General features: G+C 44.0%; 2 protein-coding genes across 3 annotated transcripts; both read right to left on the bottom strand.

Moving 5' to 3' along the window:
* Window positions 1-1910: 1910 nt before the first annotated feature.
* Window positions 1911-5897, bottom strand: LOC135891898 (thiol S-methyltransferase TMT1A-like). 2 transcript variants are annotated; one of them, XM_065419586.1, is made up of 3 exons: window positions 5888-5897; window positions 3439-3929; window positions 1911-2147 (listed from the first exon to the last, which is right to left on the bottom strand). In XM_065419586.1, the coding sequence occupies exons 1-3, from the start codon at window positions 5895-5897 to the stop codon at window positions 1911-1913; spliced, it is 738 nt and encodes a 245-aa protein (XP_065275658.1). The 2 variants fall into 2 exon arrangements, with proteins under 2 accessions (XP_065275658.1, XP_065275657.1); XM_065419585.1 differs by lacking the exon at window positions 5888-5897 and having other exon boundaries at window positions 3439-3942.
* Window positions 5898-11297: 5400 nt separating this feature from the next.
* On the bottom strand, window positions 11298-15233 carry LOC135891879 (thiol S-methyltransferase TMT1A-like). Its single transcript, XM_065419560.1, has 2 exons — window positions 14650-15233; window positions 11298-11534 (listed from the first exon to the last, which is right to left on the bottom strand). The coding sequence occupies exons 1-2, from the start codon at window positions 15142-15144 to the stop codon at window positions 11298-11300; spliced, it is 732 nt and encodes a 243-aa protein (XP_065275632.1). The 5' UTR covers window positions 15145-15233.
* Between the last annotated feature and the right edge of the window lie 3687 nt (window positions 15234-18920).

Raw genomic sequence — 18920 nt, 5'->3', positions numbered from 1 at the left:
AAAAGCAAACTACTAGTGCAAAACCAAGGCAGGAGAGAAAGGAGCAGGGCTAGCAAGATAGAGGGTGGAAATAAAGATGTAACTTTATAGAAAGCAATTCCCACCACAAGCTTTATTTTCACTCTTGTTTCACAATTGCCGTTTGGTGGTGAAAATAAACTAATGATTATCTGAAGGAACTTGCCAAGATAAAACGGCATACTTAGGAAGATATTTCCCTGAATAGTTAGAGAATAAGTATTCTTGGCCAGATGTTTATGTGATATCTCCCACTGTTGTGTTACCAGGGCAGTTCTACTGGTGATAACTGCTGTGGAAGCAGTAGTTTTCACCAGTATTTTTGCCTCTGTATTAGACTTGCTTTCAACAGGTTTGGATGAGACAGATTGTGGTAAAAATGCTAGTGCCCTATCTACACTAATGTACCTCTTTATTGCTGTAAGTGGGGCAGTGCAACAGTGAGATAGACCTCTCAAAAAAGGCTAGTATAGACACAGCCTCTCCAAGACAATGTTTTCCGCAACGTCCTTGTTGTTAAAACTAAGAAGAAGGATTTTCCTTTTTTTTTTTTTAGTGTCCACCATGCACAGTGGAAGGGACAATGGTATGAAACACGTGGCCCAGGCAGAATTCTGTTGTACTTCCATTCAAACTGGAACTTAATATGTCCCAAATTATAGTAATTTACCTGCACACAACCTCCTACCCATAGAATGTTTATGTCTAAAGACGTCTAGATACTGGGTTTGTTCCTCATGGGACTGACTTCTGAATCAGAAATTTAACGTGACAGAAGTATAGTCATGTTAGTATTACTTGTACTGAGATCTCAGGATTAATGTATGTCTTGCTCTTTGCTTAAGAGTGACCATTAATTACATGTGAGTAAATTAACTACAGTAACTCCTCGCTTAACGTTGTAGTTATGTTCCTGAAAAATGCTACTTCAAGTGAAACGATGCTAAGCGACTCCAATTTTCACATAAGAATTAATGTAAATCAGGGGAGGAGGGTTAGGTTCCAGGGAAATTTTTTTCGCCAGACAAAAGACTATATTTTATATATATACACAGTATAAGTTTTAAACAATTTAATACTGTACCCAGCAATGATGATTGTGAAGCTTGGTTGAGGTGATGGAGTCAGAAGGTGGGCTATTTCCCAGGGAATGCCTTACTGCTAAATGATGAACTAGCACTTGGCTGAGCCCTCAAGGGTTAACAAGTTGTTAATGTAGCCTGACACTCTACAAGGCAGCACGAATGGAGGGAGGAGACACAGCATGGCAGAGAGAGAGAGAGACTTGCATTGCCCCTTTAAGTATGCTGACCCCACTCTAAATACACTGTCTTTTTAAGTAGATCAGCAAGTTGAGACAGCAGCTACTGCTGCCAGCAAGCTCCCTCCATCCAGAGTCCTGTGGTGTGTCCTCCCCCCCCCCGTGCTCTGTGGAGATAGGGTACCGGAGAGGGGGACACCCTGACATTAGTACCCCTCTTCTTCTCCCCCCCACCCCTGCACAGCAAGCAGGAGGCTCTTGGGAGGAGCTCCAAGGCAGAGGGGGAGGAGCAGCACAGGGCAGTGGGGGGAGAGACAGCTGAACTACCTGGCAATTGATAGCCTGCTGGGCGGCTGCTGCACAGGGTACTTAGGGGAGCTGATGGGGGGGCTGCCGGTCTACCCTGGTTTCAAGCCCCCAACAGGTAGCTCCAACAGGCTGCTCTTTCTGCAAGCAGTGAACAAAGCAGGTGGCTGCCAAACAATGTTATAAGGGAGCATTGTGCAACTTTAAATGAGCATGTTCTCTAATTGATCAGCAACGAACAACACAACGTTAAGTGAGGAGTTACTGTAGATGATTTGTACAGAAGCAAACATTAAAAAGTGCATACGTCGCAGCACAGTGAGAATTATTTTATAGCATATCCGATGATATGAGACTGAACTGGAGTCCAGTATAATGGGACTTGTATGTGCCGTAACTTTATTTCTGAAAACGTGGCCTGTTCAAGGTTTTTCCAGATCTCTCTTGTGAGGTAGCATCCATCAAACACAAGTTTCCAAGTTGGATAGTAGACTTGCTGCCAAAAATAGCTCCAGCTTGTAGGATCTGCAGCTACATGCTCTAAGAAATAAAATGCCCCACCCTGGGGAAACAAAACAATTTAGAAATATTTTAAACATGAAGGAACTGATATGCAGTTTGCATAACTTTTCTTTGTGCTCTTAAAACTCAGTTTCTGTTCTGCCTTTTCTCCCTCAGCAATTTATACACTTGGAACTGAGGCTTTCTTTGCATACATTTCAGTCAGTATCAAAATACTCCCCCCCTTCCCCCAAGTTGCTCTTTTAATCCTGTACATTTTAAAATAAACAGAAAATTACATATTTTTGCAGAGGTGTTTAAAATCCATATCAATAAGTTCTAAAAAGACAAAAGATGTGCTTGCTGGTACCTGGTTTCTTTAACTCTATTTATCTTTCACAGTAATCAGAACTTTGTGTTTTTGTTCAGAGTAAAACTACTAGGATGTGGTTTTCAAAGGAGCCTGAGAGAGAGAGAGAGATGCTTAATTCCCATTAAAATGAATTGGGATTTGGGAATACTTAGGTCTCTTTTAAAAATCCCACCATTAAGGTTGAAATTCCTGCACAGGAATGGAGCAGTTGAAAATCAGGATCAGGAAGTTTTAACCCAGATGGAATTCTTTACAGAAAGTTATGAGCAAATAAGGGGAATGGAGTTAAAGGAATGGTTATTTCAACCTCAAGGATGAGATCAGCACTTCTTTTTAGATGTTAAGTGATTTGTCCAAGATAACACAGCGAGTCAGTGGCAGAGCAGGAGTAGAACCTAGATTTCCTGACTAGCAGAACTGAGATCTCCTGTCCATTGGACCATGCTGTCTAGGAAAGCTCTAATATTTCACCTATAACATCCTAAAACTTTAAACTTCACTGACTTAATATTTTATCCATATCTGGTGTAGATAGAAATGACCAATCTTTTGATATCTCCCATGTAAAATTTAAATACTTTTTTGGGGTGGGGCCCTGTGTTAACCGACAAGATGTTTCACCATGCTAGACTGAGAAATTGCTTTTTTCTAAAAGAAAAATCCCTTGTAGGGAAAAAAATTAAAATTCTGCCTTAAATTGCATGTGTCCCAATTTCCACTGAAGTTATTGGGAGTTGAATGCACAAAACACAGTTGGCCTAAGAATAATGGGGCAAAGGGACCAGTATGCTCCTACTGCTTTGCACCTCTTTGGTATGCAAAGTGGATATAAGTCCAATTTAATTGGCCAAATAAACGATGTTTGTGGCAGCTTTGCATCTCCAGAGTGGCAAAAAGCTGAAGGTCACTGGTGAATCTGGTCCAGTGGCTGTAGAATAGGTAATAATAATACAGGAAATATCTTTTCTTAAATACTCACGGCTCTGAGTACTCTCAAAACTTCTTTCAAGACACCCTCTATGCTTTGCACTGAGCACAGGACCAAGGTGCAAACCACTGCATCCATAGAGCTGTCAGCCACTTGGTTCAAGTCCTCCCCTGGGATCACCAGGAAGGGCTGAAACTGGAGGTGCTGATTCTGTGCCATGCTCTTGGAGAGACCGTGCTGGAAGTTGAGGGTTATGTCAGTGCAGGTAATTTTGCAGCCAGGTGGGTAGAATTGGAAGTTGGCGCCAGTGCCAGTCCCAATCTCCAGCAAAGTCAGTTCCCCCGAGGGGCCTGCAAACTCCTGCAGGTTGCAGAACAGCTCTTGTTTGTGCCCTGACACCCTCCAGTTGTAACTTGCAGTTAACTTCTCCATGAAGAAGGGAAAGAATATCTTCTTACAGAATGGGTCCCATATGCCTAGGAATGATAGCAGGTATATTGGCAGGGCAAGCAGCTGCACGCAAACACGGAGAAACAGGACCACTGCCTTTGCCATTCCCACTTCTCAGTAGGACTTGCCCTGAGAAGAGCCTGCTTATTTAAAAATAAGATCCCTTGAAGTTTAGGCAGAATGCAGAGTGAGTCTATGAAGCAGCTCTGTTCACTCTTGGGATTATTTTCTGCTCTTTGTACTGATCTAGTAGGCAGCTTCTCCAGCCGATTTCAAAATCCAGTGTAAAGGTCCTGGCTGAAACTTGAGCAAAAAAGACTAACTGCTCTGTTAGGAACAACTGACGCAGTCTGGAAGCTGGTTGGTTATATGATGAACTGATATAGGCTGGATCCTGCAGTGTGGAACTTGAGTGATGCAACGTGCTGGAAGTCCCTAAAGCTTAATGTTTAGCAAGTTTCAGATAACAGTTTCCGCCCTCTCTCTTAAAGCAACCCTGTCTCATTTTCAATGTTGTGGCTAAGGGTTTGTCTAGAAGGTGGGAGACCCTGGGTCCAGTCCCATGCTCCAACTACTCTTTATTATTTAGCCACAGGGGAACAGCTTCAACAGGAGAGACTGAGGGAACCCTATGTCAGAAGATGCCATAGCTCATTGGTTAGAGAACTCTCCTGAGAGGTGGGAGACCCCTATTCAAATCCTTTCTCTATTTTTGGCATAGAGGGGGAATTAAACATGGTTCTCCCACATCACTCCCATGCAATTGTGCTAACCATTCATTTAAAATTCATAAGGTGGCTGGCTCCTTCTGAATGGGACCTGATCTGGTAGGTGGTTTCTGAGCATGCCTACCAGTTCGAGCCCTGAACGCCATTTAAATGGCTGAATTCCTGTTTTTCCCTAGTCTGTGAATCACTCTGGGGGTTAGGCAGGAAATAATGTCCTGATGCTTAGAGTGAAGCAGAAATTTAGGTGGCTTGGGAACTTTTACTCTGAAAACTTAGGTGCTGAGTGAGCTTAAGCACCTACAGTGTGTTGAGGTTTCCCTGAGACCTATTTCCACTTGGTTCCCAGAGAACTCTGTTTGACTCCAGTCTCAACACTCAGGTGCTTTTATTTGGCATACAGCAAAGCTATGTGGAGTTGATCAGGCTCAAACGTAGGAGGCGGGTATAGGGCGTACCACACATTCAAAGTTACACAGCAAACCTCTTCCTTTATATACATTTACACAATACAGTGCATCACATTTTGGGGGTTGACTTGGTCATTTTGTAGGAACCAATCCCTCTTCTACAGCATGTTCTGTCCATGCCCAACTTACTCTTCACTGCATCTTGTGTTCCAGTCTTCTCTTATCCATTGTTAGCTTGTTTTTAGTAAATGATTCTCTGGGTATTCCCCCTCTTATTTTAAGCTAGCTCAGACATTCTGTCTTTTAGCTGAGTGACCTATTTACTTATCTTAGCACGATTGTTCTGTTTTCAGCCTGCTGATCTAGTTACCTTCCTAATCCTGTCTTCCAAGAAATGAGGCCTCCCCCGTGTTTAATTACTCATGTTAAGCCAGGCCTTCACAGGGTTTGGCAAGAGTTTTGTGGATCACAGTGGAGCCAAAACTGGGACTTAGGTGCCTAATTTAGGCACCTACATTCCTTTGTGGATTCCACCCCTTCTCTATACACCGCTACCCCGATATAACGCGACCCGATATAACACGAACTCTGATATAACACGGTAAAGCAGTGCTCCGGAGGGGGCAGGGCTGCGCACTCCGGCGGATCAAAGCAAGTTCATTAGAACGCAGTTTCACCTATAACACGGTAAGATTTTTTGGCTCCCGAGGACAGAATTATATCGAGGTAGAGGTGTACTTTTCATCAAGCACTGCACCAGGATTCAGCAGAGAACTTGGGCTACCACAACATTCTCGCTGTGGAGGTACTGATTCTCAGCAATTTTCTTGAAAAGAAACTTCTCAAAGTTGCGGTCTGTGCAGATCACTCGGCATCCCAACAGATAGAACTGGAAGTTGGCTCCAGTGCCACAACTAATATCCATCAGCACCAGCTCCTCTGAGGTGTTTGTGAACTCCTGCAGGCTACTCCAGAGCTCCTGTTTCTGATCAGATGTCTGTCTGTTGTAAATGATGGTGAATCTTCCCATGACAGGTGGGAAAAATATCTTCTTGCTACAGATGAGGTCTCAGAGTCTCAGGAACAAAAGCAGATATGCAAGCAGGGCAAGGAACTGCTGTAGGAGCATAATTAGAAGCATTGCTATCAACAGAGAGGAGAGTTTGGACCTGACCGAGCTAACAGTGGTGTGGAAGAAATAGTCACATTGGATGTTGGGGGAGTTCTGTTTCTCTTTTGCATTTCTTATAAGCTGTAGTCATGGAGCTGTGCCAAAATGTACTTATCCCACATCAATGGAATCCAGCTTGAGGCAGCTGTTGTGATAATGCCCTAATGCAAATTTCTTGGCTCCATTTTTGTTCTGCAGGAGATGCTATCCCAACCCCTTAAACTACAGAAGATATTGCTGCTGCCCCCAAAATCAAGCATGACCTTTCCCTGCATGGAAACGGGTGTTATTTTTAGTAGGTTGAATTTTTTTCAAAGCACTTTATAGCCCACGAAAGCTTATGCCCAAGTAAATTTGTTAGTCTCTAAGGTGCCACAAGGACTCCTCATTTTTATTAACTAGCTCATTCTCTCAGTGCTCAGGAGTGAGGTATATAGATGGACCAATGATGGTACAGTGAGGTGAAGTGACTGGGCTTAAGGTCTTGCAGTGAATCAGTGCAAAGCTCAAAGAATTCAGGAGTCCTGGCTCTTAGTGCTTTCTGCTGGGTCACACTGTCTCAGCATTTTCCTCTTTTAAAACAACTCATGAGCAGAGACCAATTTTGGCATGTATATGCAGACATTTATTTAAGCAGCACTTGGATCAGTTTCCCTCAGTGTGAGCCAAAATCTAATATTTATGTCACATGCCAGCAGCCTGAATATTATTTATTGAAGCTCGGTACTGTTTAAATACACACTCTGGACTAAAACAAGTTCCTGTTTATCTTATGTAACAATCATAACCTTTCTTACTCTTCCTTGACTTTAGACTACAATGAAACAAGATACAGCCTGGAGCTGCACAGACAAATAAATGAGAATTCAGGATAACTTACATTCCCATACACAGAGGGTTTGTTGGTTGTTTTTTGTAGAAGGTCTAATCATATGATCCAGGAAACACTTTAGACTGTTTTAAGATACTGTGGATTTTGTTAATACGGGTTTTACAGAATCCTTCAGTATGAAGACTTGCTACGTAATGTAAGCAAAGTCTTTTCACTTCCATGAGAACATCAAATTATTAACATACAGGCTGCAAGAAGCCAACTTTTGGTGTCTGGCAGGTAGAAAATCAGATCATTGCCCTGATTTCACAACACTTTAGTTGTCAAGTCTCTTAAGTAGATTGAGGTAGGCCATGCTGTAAGTGGGGATCTTTCTGCCTGTCCAGAGGGTGGGGAAGCAGTGGCAGGGCTTTCCCTCTAGCAGTGATACCACAGCATCCAGCATGGCCAATTAAATCTGATTAGGTCTCCTGGGAGAGATCATTTGCCAAAGAAAAATATATTTTCAGTAAATTGTATATGTAGCTGCCTGATTTTGCAACAAGTCAGTTCCATCACGCTCACCTCTATGAGGGGGACTGGTGTAACCAGCAAGTGAGAACAAGAGGAAAAAGGGAAGAATTTTGTTTTTGTGGTGTATGTAGCAATATAGCTGTGAACTAGATTTTGTGATTCCATTTTCAGTGCCCTTCCCTTTAAATGGAAGCAGCTGCTCTGCTGGGAGGAAGGGCTGTGTGTCAATTCAGGATGGCTTTTACAGAGCAAGTAACGCATGCTTTCACATAGACTTTTAAATTTGAGCTTAGTTTTCCTTTACCTGTTGGTCTGCTCTAAAAGATAAATCAATAGAAAATGGCACTTTGTGCCTCATTGTTACTAATAAAGGCTGGACTGTCACACAAAGCCTTCAATTACACCTCTGCAACCTGGTGTTTTACAATCATGCATTCAGCAGCAGCTGTGCAATGCATGAGTCGCCAATGAGCTTGCACAGGTGTAACTGATTGGCGATTCTGTTGATACACAAGATGGAATAGAATCTGTTGCTTTAGTTGTACTGGTTCTGTGGGACTAAAAATGTGGGGGGGTTGTCACAAAAGTCAGTAACTCTGACTGTGGGCATAGAGCAGATCTTTTGAGAAAGGCTATGTCTACACTCACCATTTAAAGTCCCTTTTTTGCACTAAAACCGCTGGAGCGTCTACACTTGTTAATGACTTTTTGCAGTGAAAACCACCTTCACAAGAGGCATATTGCTCTTACTGCTGTTCTTTTTGCGCTGTTGTGAAAGTGAAGACACGTTCTACCAGCGTAAACTCCTTTTGGCCTCTGAAGGATATCCCACAGTTCCAAAAGTGACTGCTCTGGCCAGCATCTCCGCTGCTCTGACACAAGGTAAACCCCCTTTCCCTTTGCTTGTAGATATGGCAGGGAAAGCAGCTAGACAGCAGGGTTTAAAAAAAAAAAAAAATGCCACAAAAGAAACAAGGAAGTATTAGGGCTGCTGGGACATGAAGCAGGGCAGCATGGGGCACTGAGCAGGGACCCAGCATGCCTTCCGCTCACCCACAAGACCTATGGAGAGAGCTGCACTGTGGGATAGCTGCCCTATGGAAGTGCTGCTAGTGTAAACACTCTCTGACGCCTGAGGAATTGAGTGAGTACACAAACCAGCGCTTTACTTTCACTGGTTCCCTATCACTGGTGAAACTTACAGTGCAAAAACTCTACAAATGTAGACATACCCTAAGAAAGTACCTTTTTTTGTTTGTTTGTACACAGTAAAGTACACATTATTCTACTCTGCATCTAGGCTGAAAGTGGAGGTTTTGCTCTTTTTCATGAACTGTAAGTTTCAGTATACATAAGAACGGCCATACTGGGTCAGACCAAAAGTCCATCCAGCCCAGTATCCTGTCTACCGACAGTGGCCAATGCCAGGTGCCCCAGAGGGAATGAACCTAACTTTTAAGTGAATGATATTTACCAGTACATGGTGTCCTGCATTTGGTTATCAGCGTGATATCACTTGAAACAGAAGCCTTAAACTAGTTAAAAACACTTGCTAATGGGCCAGATTTTTCAAACTTCATCAGGATTAGATTTTCAAATGCTCAAGTCGATATTTGAGGCCAGATTTCCCCCCTTCCCCCCAAATATCTGAGCACCAACAATTCCCATTGTGACATTTATGTCCAGTTTTCAAAAGGGCTCAGCTTCCTGAAAGGTCTTAAAAATCTGGCCCATATTATTTGGGGATGAACTGATGGGTTACTTTATGTCTAAGTGTACTCATCAACTAGCTCTGTCTAGTCCTATGCCTACTTGAAGAAGGAGGTGTTGCTAGAGCAACTGTTTGGCAATGAATGTTTGAAAGAGCTCGGGAGATGGAATGGAAGCTGTAGGTTAATATGCTTGATGTTCATTGTCAGGTACTAGGCTGTTTTCCAACAGAGACATGGGAAGCATGGACGGTGTTGTTGCTATGGAACCAAGTGTAACCAAGAATTAGCCTAGGACTCCTGTACCAAAGTAAGTCATAATGTTGGTGATAGCAGTTTGCAGCTATGTGTGGTGGACGGTGAGCCCAAGTGCAAGATGGACACCTGAGAGGCTCTCATCTCTGTATATACAGGTGATGCATGTAAACCATTCCTGAAACAGGTTGTGTTTGGCTTTGTGTATTTGCCAGTTTCGCATCTGATATTTGCTGAATTATGTAACTGCAGCCAGGGAAGGTGTGATCTGCAGAAAGGAAGATGTTTAGGGGTGGGATTTTTTCTCTCTTCCTTGGGCCTTGATTGCTGTTTTTGGTGAGCCCTGTACATGATTAAGAAGATGATGAATAAGTATTGGAATGAGAACTTGCCTTCAAAAGCTGCATTGTCCAGAGTGCAGTTCATAGCCTGTTTCATCAGAGTGCATGTGTAAAGGGAAGTCTGCCCTGGCTTCTGATCTGGTAGAAGAGGTCTAGTGATTAGATCATGGGACTGGAAGACAAGACTCATGGGGTACTATTCTCACCCCTGCCACTGTCATCCTGTGTGAACTTGGCTGAGTCACTTCATCTGTCTGTGCCTCAACTTCTCATCTCTGAACTATGGATAACATTAATCTTGCTAACTCCTTAATGAGAAGTACTATGAAGTCTGTGGGGTCAAGATTTGTAAAATGCTTTGAGATCCTTGGTTGCAAAGTGCATAGTATTATAAAAGTGCATAGTATATTGATATTGTCTTTCCCACCTGAAACTTTGATGCAAATTTGTTTAATTTAAAGAAATGTATTCAAGTTTGAATGTATGGTCTTGTTCCGGTAGTTGCCTTTCTTTCTATCAATTACTGAGTGAAATCCATTTGTTCCAGTGTTCATCTCCTGGGTTAGACTTAATGGGCCAAATTCAGACTTGGTGGAACTCCAGTGGAGTTGCATTTGCTTACACCAGATCTGAATTTGGCCTTACACTAATCTGGGGGGGAAAAACACTGTACAGGGTTAGTGTTTACAAAAATGAGTTACCTGCTCCCCCTATTGGTAACAAAGCAGAGGGTATAATCAAAATACAGTATTTTCAACTTTATTGAGAAACCTATGTCTCTGTAGCAACACCGTGGTTCTGTAGCAATTACAAAAGACAAACAAATTAAAACAAAAGAAATTGTATCAAAAGTACTTTCAGTGCAGTCTGAGTGGATATGTCTAGTGCTTAGGTTTTTCCTTCTATTACCTTTCAGTAGGATATGAGTTCCCTGCCACTTGGGGGCCCCAAGCTACTCTGTTGGCCTTAACTAGTGCTAATTACTCTGCTATAATGGGAGCATTTTGTTGTGCAGATTGCTGTTTCAAATCTGATTTAGACTGATGAGCCCGGATTCCCAAAGGGACTTAGGCATTGCAACCCCAAGCAACACGGTGCCCAGAAAGTCACAGGAACAACACTGAGATCCACAAAGCTTGACTTTGGCACCGAGGCTCTGTATATGATGAACGAGGCTCTGTATATGATCAGTGCCTTAGAATGTGATCCACAAAAACTAGCAGGACAGTCAGTGAAAAATGCTGACCAGTGCTTTGTCTGAAAACTGGGAGGAGCCTGACAGGCATATGGACAAACCTGACACCATAGTTAGGATAAGCAATGGATGCTCAGTATGTTTTCCCTGTTATTCTCATAAACCCAACAAGGCAATTTGGTTGGGCAGCTAATTGCTAAATAAGTATTGCTCTGACATTATAAGGCTACTAGCCAGAAGTAAATACCCCTAGGAATTGGAAGGAACCACGGTGCTGAAATGACCTTGTTTCTCAGTGCATGGAGTTAGTTATTTCACAGCATATCCAATGATATGGGGACGAGTAGGGTTCCAGGACAGGGGGGCATGTATGTGCCGCAACTTCAGTTCCGAGAACCCTGCCTTCTCCAGGTCCTTCCAGGTCTCTCTGGTCAGGCAGCACCCGTCTCCCAAATATCTCCAGGTTGGGTTGTAGATCTGTTGCCAAAAGTAGCTCCAGCTGGAATGATCTGCAGCCACATGCTCCAAGAAATACAAAGAACCACCCTAGGAAACAAAGCAATCAAAATGCTTCAGGAACAAACAAGGGCTCTTAAAATCACCAACATCTCCCTTCCACTTTGGAGACACAACTCTTGGATCAAACTCCCCACATTCTGGCCATGTTTGGTTCAGGCTCACTTCTAACTATTATGTCTTCAGGAACTGCTACCCATAATCAATTATCCATGGAGGCCAGTCAGCATTCCACCATGTTCTAATTCTGTCTTATTTCACTCCTATAAGACTTAAAAAATAGTATTTGGGGAAGCTACATGACTACAGAAAGGTTTGAGTTCCATGTGGAAGGGGAAGGATGATCTTGTGACTGAGAGTCAGGACTCATGGATTCTGTTTGCAGCTCTGCCACTACTGCTTTGTGTGCCCTTGAGCAAATCACTTAACTTTCCGGTATTCAGTTTTTCCATCTGTAAAATGGGGATGATCAGAACACTTACCATACCCTCCAAGTGGTGAGGGTTAATTCACTGATGTTTATATAGCACGGTGAGGCAGGTGCCACTAGACAAGGATCGGGCATTCACTTCATTGGCAGTCTTGTGAGCTGCACAACTGCTTCACTGAATCCACTGCCGGAGAGCAGATCTAGTACAGCATATTCCAGTGATTAAAAACACTGGATAAGTAGCAGAGCTAGTGCTGAGAGCAAACCTATTGAGAACATTCAAGGCTGTTTTAGTGGAAGCTGGTGAAAGAGTTACGGATTCTGATTTGAATTTTTCACCCCTTAGTGAGGAAGTTGCTGTACATGTTTTTTGCCCTACCTTGTAATTTAGCTCCACAATGAAAACAAAATGTTTTGAATTGCCTTAAGGAATGTTCTTTATAGTCACAACCAAGGCTAAGGCCTTGTCTACATGGGGAAACTTCTACCAGTTACACAGGTTAACACCCCCGCCCCCTCCGGTGTGGACACTTATTAGTAGCTTTTTTCAGTTGAGCTTAAACCTGTTCCCAAGTGATATAAGCTAAACCAGTGGTTTTCAACCTTTTTTTAATTTGTGGACCCCTAAAACGTTTTGAATGGAGGTGTGGACCCCTTTGGAAATTTTAGACATAGTCTGTAGACCCCCAGGGGTCTGTGGAACACAGGTAGAAAACCAATGAGTTAAGCCAAAAAAGGCACTGTTACACCAGAATAAGTGTGTCATACTGGTATAACTATATCTGTTTAAATTTACATCTTAAGTTATAATGAACAAACTTGCTCATGTAGATGAGGGCCAAGGATGAGATGCTAAAAGCAATAAGCAATGAAGTTATCAGTGAATATACAGCATTAACTTAGTTGGGCATCGATATTACAGGACACAGGATAGTGCACGATTTTGCAGTCCAGGGGATATCTACAAATATGTTAGTAACACTGCAGGGTCCAGAGCATCTGGTAGGCATGTGCTTGACAGGCAATATTGTTAGTAAAGAGAGAGAGTGAGTTTGGGGAGAAGAAAAGCTGGCAGTGAAAGAGAAGTGCTGGGTAATTCAAACTAACCTCTTCCTGCTCAGCCTGGGATTCCACTCCCTCCAAAATGCACAGCCACCCACCCCTCCATTCATTGCTCTACTCTCAACAGATGTGTCCTATGTTGCCATGAAGTCCCTATAGCCTGCTTGAGAATCCCTGAAATCACACACTCATGAGCTCTGTTTGAAGTATGGGTGTTCCTTCAGAATTCCTTCTCATTGCCAGCCTTTTGCTGAACAAAGGTGCAGAGAACAGGAGTGCTGGAAATTCTGGGCTATTGGATGAACAGTGAGCTTGGGGAGGGCACCAGAACAGCCATCCAATTTCCCTCTAACAAGTGGGTTTCATGTAACAAGGCTGCCAGCTGTTCTAGCTGTCAGGTTGTACTGTGGTTCTGCCACTCCTGCTCTGCGTGGTGACAGAATTCAACTGCCAGAACTACAAAGGCAAGGACTTATTTTTAATTCCCTCTCACCTTAATTAGGAAAAATAGCAAAGGCTCAGCCAGGTAGAATTCCAGCCTCGCAGTTTCACTTCCACATTCAGACAATGGCAGTTTTATGAGCACACTTCTTAGCTATGTGTTTTGAGATCCATGGACTAGAAAGATGGCACATTCATGCTTGATTCTTAAGTTTAAAGGGGCTGAGGGGGGGAGGAAAAATCAAGGGTAAGATTTTCAGAAGCACTGAAATAACTTAAGTGTCTAAGTCTCATTTTTAAAAGAGGAACTTAGGCCCTGAAGTCACTTAGGTGCTTCTGAATATTTGACACCAAATCCATTAAGGGATCTAGTCAGATAGTTTGGGCTTCAGATAAGGTGCTTTATGAATAATTTGTAGCATGCTTGCATGTGGATGTTTTAACTAAGCTAAACCATCTAATGCTTTTGTGGCTTAAAAGAATTCTAAGGGAACAGCTGTTTGAATGTAAACATCCCCCTGCTATGTAGGGTTTGCACTCCAGTCATTGCAGCATTGTGCTAGTGCATGTGAACCAAAATTTGAATTGTCTGCTAACAGGAGTGGAGCAGATGAGCCTGTTTTCATTATCAGCATCATTGTGATTTTTTTTTTTTTAAAGTTGGTTCAGTCATAGCTAAGCGACTCACTAGCTGTTCAGGTCTGTCTCCTTACAGGAACAAGGGAGAATGTTGTATTGGCTTTTATTTGGATGTTAGCCACATAAAGTAAGTCAAGACAGCACAGGGATAGTCGTCTTACAAGTGTGTGTGATAAATACTGAAATGGTGTTAAGTGACACAGCAAAGGAAATGAAGGTGGCCTGGTTCTGTCTGTTTTCCTTTTACTACTTTCTGTTCAGAAAACTGCTGGCTTCCAGACAAACACATACAAATAAATGCTCTAGGTGATGAAGGGTTGGATATTGACTAGCCCATCCTGTGGACATTTGCAGTCTCTGCTCGTAGGAGAACACAGGGACTTCTCCCTCTCTGCGTCCCTGCAGCACGTCTCCAAAGGGGGTTTACCCCTGCACACTAGGCCACTCGGGGGAGGGATGCGTCTCTGGGGCAGGTGGCTCCACACACGCTCCCATTAGACCAGTCTTTGCATAGCACAGCTTGGCCCATAACCAAAATAGCACACACACCCCCCAAATGGTACTCATACTCACCTGCCTGAGCACTCGCAAGACTTCTCTCAGGACCTGCTCGATGCTGCGCACCGAGCACAGCACCAAGGTGCAAACCACCACATCCATGGAGTCGTCAGCCACTGGACGCAGGTCCTCACCGGAGGCCACCAAGAACCGTTCAAAATGGAGGTGTGGGCTGTCGGAAATGCTCTTGAGGAGGAACCTCTCAAAGTTGGGGTTGGGATCAGTGCATGTCACCCGGCATCCAGGTGGGTAGAACTGGAAGTTGGCCCCTGAGCCTGTGCCTATCTCCAGCAGCCTGAGCTCCCTCGAAGTGCCTGCAAACTCCCCCAGGCTGCTGAACAGGTCCTTTTTCTGTTGGAAGAGTTTGCGGTTGTAGATAGTGGAGCACTTGGCCATGAAATATGGGAAGATCTTCTTACAGAGGGGGTCCCATAAGCCCAGATACGAGAGCAGGTACACAGGCAGGCTGAGGAACTGGATGCATCGCTGGAGGAGAGGGATCAGCACCATCAGTGCAAAGAGGAGAATGCAAAAATCCTCAATCCCAGCTGTAAACAGAACGCCAAACCTGCTGCTGTGTTCCAACTTTACTGAGCATTTCCTTCTCGCTCTCCTGGCCAACTGGCTCACGCTGAACTGGTTATGTCCGGTTTCTCCAGCTGGCTGCCTTCCTAATTCTATCTTAAAGAGACAGAGCACTGTTTAGTCATAATTCTACAAGCACAACTGAAGTGGGATGCAACGGGGATAGAAATTGATTTGTTTGCTTACGTAATGTTGGGCTCAATCCTTCAAGGTCCTGGATGCTGTGGCTTGGTGGAGCAAAGCACTTAATTATGTGCTTAACTTTAAACACAGGAGTCGTTCTATTGACACTAATGGTACTACTCACGAGTTGAAAGCTAAGCAGGGGTTTAAGTGCTTTGCTGAAGTGGGCCAGAGCACTCACCACCTTGCAGGACTGAGCCCATCGTCACTAAGCAGCAGCAATTCCAGACCTCAAGCACATTCTGGACAAGCCTGTATGGAGGGTGCTGTATTGTCATAACACTGCCTACTTTTAGAGCACCATTATATTGGATACACTGTGGCATGAGAACATAGTGTCCTCTACTTTGTCAAGCCGGGCCTTAAAAACCTAAGGAAGGAGATTCCACCACCTACCTAGGCAACCCATTCCAGTGCTTCGCCATCCTCCTAGTGAAAAAGTTTTTCCTAATATCCAACCTAAACCTCCCGCACTGCAACTTGAGACCATTACTCCTTGTTTTCATCTGGTACCACTGAGAACAGTCTAGATCCATCCTCTTTGGAACCTCCTTTCAGGTATTTGAAAGCAGTTATCAAATCCCCTCTCATTCTTCTGCAAACTAAATAATCCCAGTTCCCTCAGCTTCTCCTCATCAGTCATGTGCTCCAGCCCTCTAATAATTTTCTTTGCCCTCCGCTGGACTCTTTCCAATTTTTCCACATCCTTCTTGTAGTGTAGGGCCCAAAACAGGACACAGTATTCCAGATGAGGCCTCACCAATGCCTCATCTAGAGGGGAATGACCACATCCCTTGATCTGCTGTCAATGTTCCTACTTATACATCCCAAAATGCTGTTAGCCTTCTTGGCAACAAGGGCACACTGTTGACTCATATCCAGCTTGTCATCCGCTGTAACCCCTAGGTCCTTTTCTGCAGAACTGCTGCCTAGCCACTTGGTCCCTAATCTGTAGCAGTGCATGGGATTCTTCCGTCCTAAGTGCAGGACTCTGCACTTGTCCTTGTTGAACCTCATCAGATTTCTTTTGGCCCAATCCTCTAATTTGTCTAGGTCCCTCTGTATCCTATCCCTACCCTCCAGCGTATCTACCACTCCTCCCAGTTTAGTGTCATCGCAAACTTGCTGAGAGTGCAATCCACGCCATCCTCCAGATCATTAATGAAGATATTGAACAAAACCGGCCCCAGGACCGACCCTTTGGGCACTCCGCTTGATATCGGCTGCCAGCTAGACATGGAGCCATTGATCAGTACCCGTTGAGCCTGATGATCTAGCCAGCTTTCTGTCCACCTTATAGTCCATTCATCTAGCCCATACTTCTTTAACTTGCCGGCAAGAATACTGTGGGAGACCGTATCAAAAGCTTTGCTAAAGTCAAGGAATAACCCGTCCACTGTTTTCCCCTCATCCACAGAGCCAGTTATCTTATCATAGAAGGCAATTAGGTTAGTCAGGCATGACTTGCCCTTGGTGAATCCACGCTGATTGTTCCTGATCACTTTCCTCTCCTCTAAGTGCTTCAGAATTGATTCCTTGAGGACCTGCTCCATGATTTTTCCAGGGACTGAGGTAAGGCTGAGTGGCCTGTAGTTCCCCAGATCCTCCTCCTTCCCTTTTTTAAAGATGGGCACTACATTAGCCTTTTTCCAGTCATCCGGGTCCTCCCCCGATTGCCATGAGTTTTCAAAGATAATAGCCAATGGCTCTGCAATCGCATCCGCCAACTCCTTTAGCACCCTCGGTTGCAGTGCATCCGGCCCCATGGACTTGTGCTCGTCCAGCTTTTCTAAATAGTCCTGAACGACTTCTTTCTCCACAGAGGGCTGGTCGTCACCTCCCCATACTGTGCTGCCCAGTGCAGTAGTCTTTGAGCTGACCTTGATTGTGAAGACAGAGGCAAAAAAATAATTGAGTACATTAGCTTTTTCCACATCTTCTGTCACTATTTTGCCTCCTCCATTCAGTAAGGGGCCCACACTTTCCTTGACCTTTTTCTTGTAGCTAACATACCTGAAGAAACCCTTCTTGTTACTCTTAACATCCCTTGCTAACTGAAACTCCAAGTGTGATTTGGCCTTCCTGATTTCACTCCTGCATGCCTGAGCAATATTTTTATACTCCTCTCTGGTCATTTGTCCAATCTTCCACTTCTTGTAAGCTGCTTTTTTTGTGTTTAAGATCAGCAAGGATTTCAACGTTAAGCCAAGCTGGTCGTCTGCCATATTTACTATTCTTTCTACACATCAGAATGGTTTGTTCCTGCAACCTCAATAAGGATTATTTAAAGTACAGCCAGCTCTCCTGGACTCCTTTCCCCCTCATGTTATTCTCCAGGGGATCCTGCCCATTAGTTCCCTAAGGGAGTCAAAGTCTGCTTTTCTGAAGTTCAGGGTCCATATTCTGCTGCTCTCCTTTTTCCCTTGGTCGAGTTCAGGATCCTGACATCTCATGGTCACTGGCTCCCAGGTTCCCATCCACTTTTGCTTCCCCTACTAATTCTTCCCTGTTTGTGAGCAGCAGGTCAAGAAGAGCTCTGCCCCTAGTTGGTTCCTCCAGCACTTGCACCAGGAAATTGTCCCCTACACTTTCCAAAAACTTCCAGTTCTCTCTGCTTGTTTCCCAGGCTTCTTGCATTTGTGTATAGGCACTTAAGATAACTTGCTGTTCGTCCTGCTTTCTCAGTATGAGGCAGGAGTCCTCCCCTCTTGCGCTCTCCTGCTCATGCTTCCTCCTGGTATCCCACTTCCTCACTTACCTCAGGGCTTTGGTCTCCTTCCCCCTGTGAACCTAGTTTAAAGCCCTCCTCACTAGGTTAGATATTAAGAAAAAGTTTCTAACTATAAGGGTAGTAAAGCTCTGGAACAGACTTCCAAGAGAGGTTGTGGAATCCCCATCATTGGAGATTTTTAAAATCAAGTTGGACAAACACCTGCCAGGGATGGTTTAGGTTTACTTTGTCCTGTCACCGCACAGGGGGCTGGACTTTGACTTCTTAAGGTCCCTTCCAGCCCTGCATTTCTATGATTCTATGCAGAGGGGACACATAACTGTTAATAGGGTATGTGTGTGTGAGAAACGTATTTTGAACCCACTCCCCACAAATATATATATAAACCCTGACAGAAATTTGCGGGGGGGGGGGCGGGGGGCGCATGTGACCCCATATGTTCCCCCCCACACGAATTGCCTCTGATTCTATGAATACGCTAACCCTCCTAGCCCCTCACATGTGCTAGGTATCCTCCTCATTTTATAGAGGGAGCGGGAGGCACTGTTTGATTAAATGACTGTTCCAGGGGCATATATGCAGTGTTGTTATAGCCATGTCAGTACCTCACTCACCTTGTCTCTCTAATATCCTGGGACTATCTTTTATTGGACCAACATCTGTTGGTGAGAGAGACAAGCTTTTGAGCTACACAGAGCTCTTCAGGTGTAGAAAGTGTACTCAGAGTGTCACAGATAAATACAAGGTGGAATGTATTATTTAGCATAAGTGAATCAATTAATTGATA

Source organism: Emys orbicularis, chromosome 19 (genome assembly GCF_028017835.1).
Source record: "Emys orbicularis isolate rEmyOrb1 chromosome 19, rEmyOrb1.hap1, whole genome shotgun sequence".
Classification (NCBI taxonomy): Eukaryota; Metazoa; Chordata; order Testudines; family Emydidae; genus Emys; species Emys orbicularis.
Note: the sequence above shows the minus strand (reverse complement) of the source record. Positions and strands in the feature narration are given on the sequence as shown.

What these genes read in the sequence shown, in the direction of transcription:
- LOC135891879 (XM_065419560.1), bottom strand. Translation starts at nt 15,144, where the DNA reads ATGGTGCTGATCCCTCTCCTCCAGCGATGCATCCAGTTCCTCAGCCTG. An exon ending in TCTTGCGAGTGCTCAGGCAG is followed by an intron (nt 11,535 to 14,649) that starts GTGAGTATGAGT and finishes TTTGTTTCCTAG; the next exon opens with GGTGGTTCTTTGTATTTCTT.
- LOC135891898 (XM_065419585.1), bottom strand. Translation starts at nt 3,942, where the DNA reads ATGGCAAAGGCAGTGGTCCTGTTTCTCCGTGTTTGCGTGCAGCTGCTT. An exon ending in TTTTGAGAGTACTCAGAGCC is followed by an intron (nt 2,148 to 3,438) that starts GTGAGTATTTAA and finishes TTGTTTCCCCAG; the next exon opens with GGTGGGGCATTTTATTTCTT.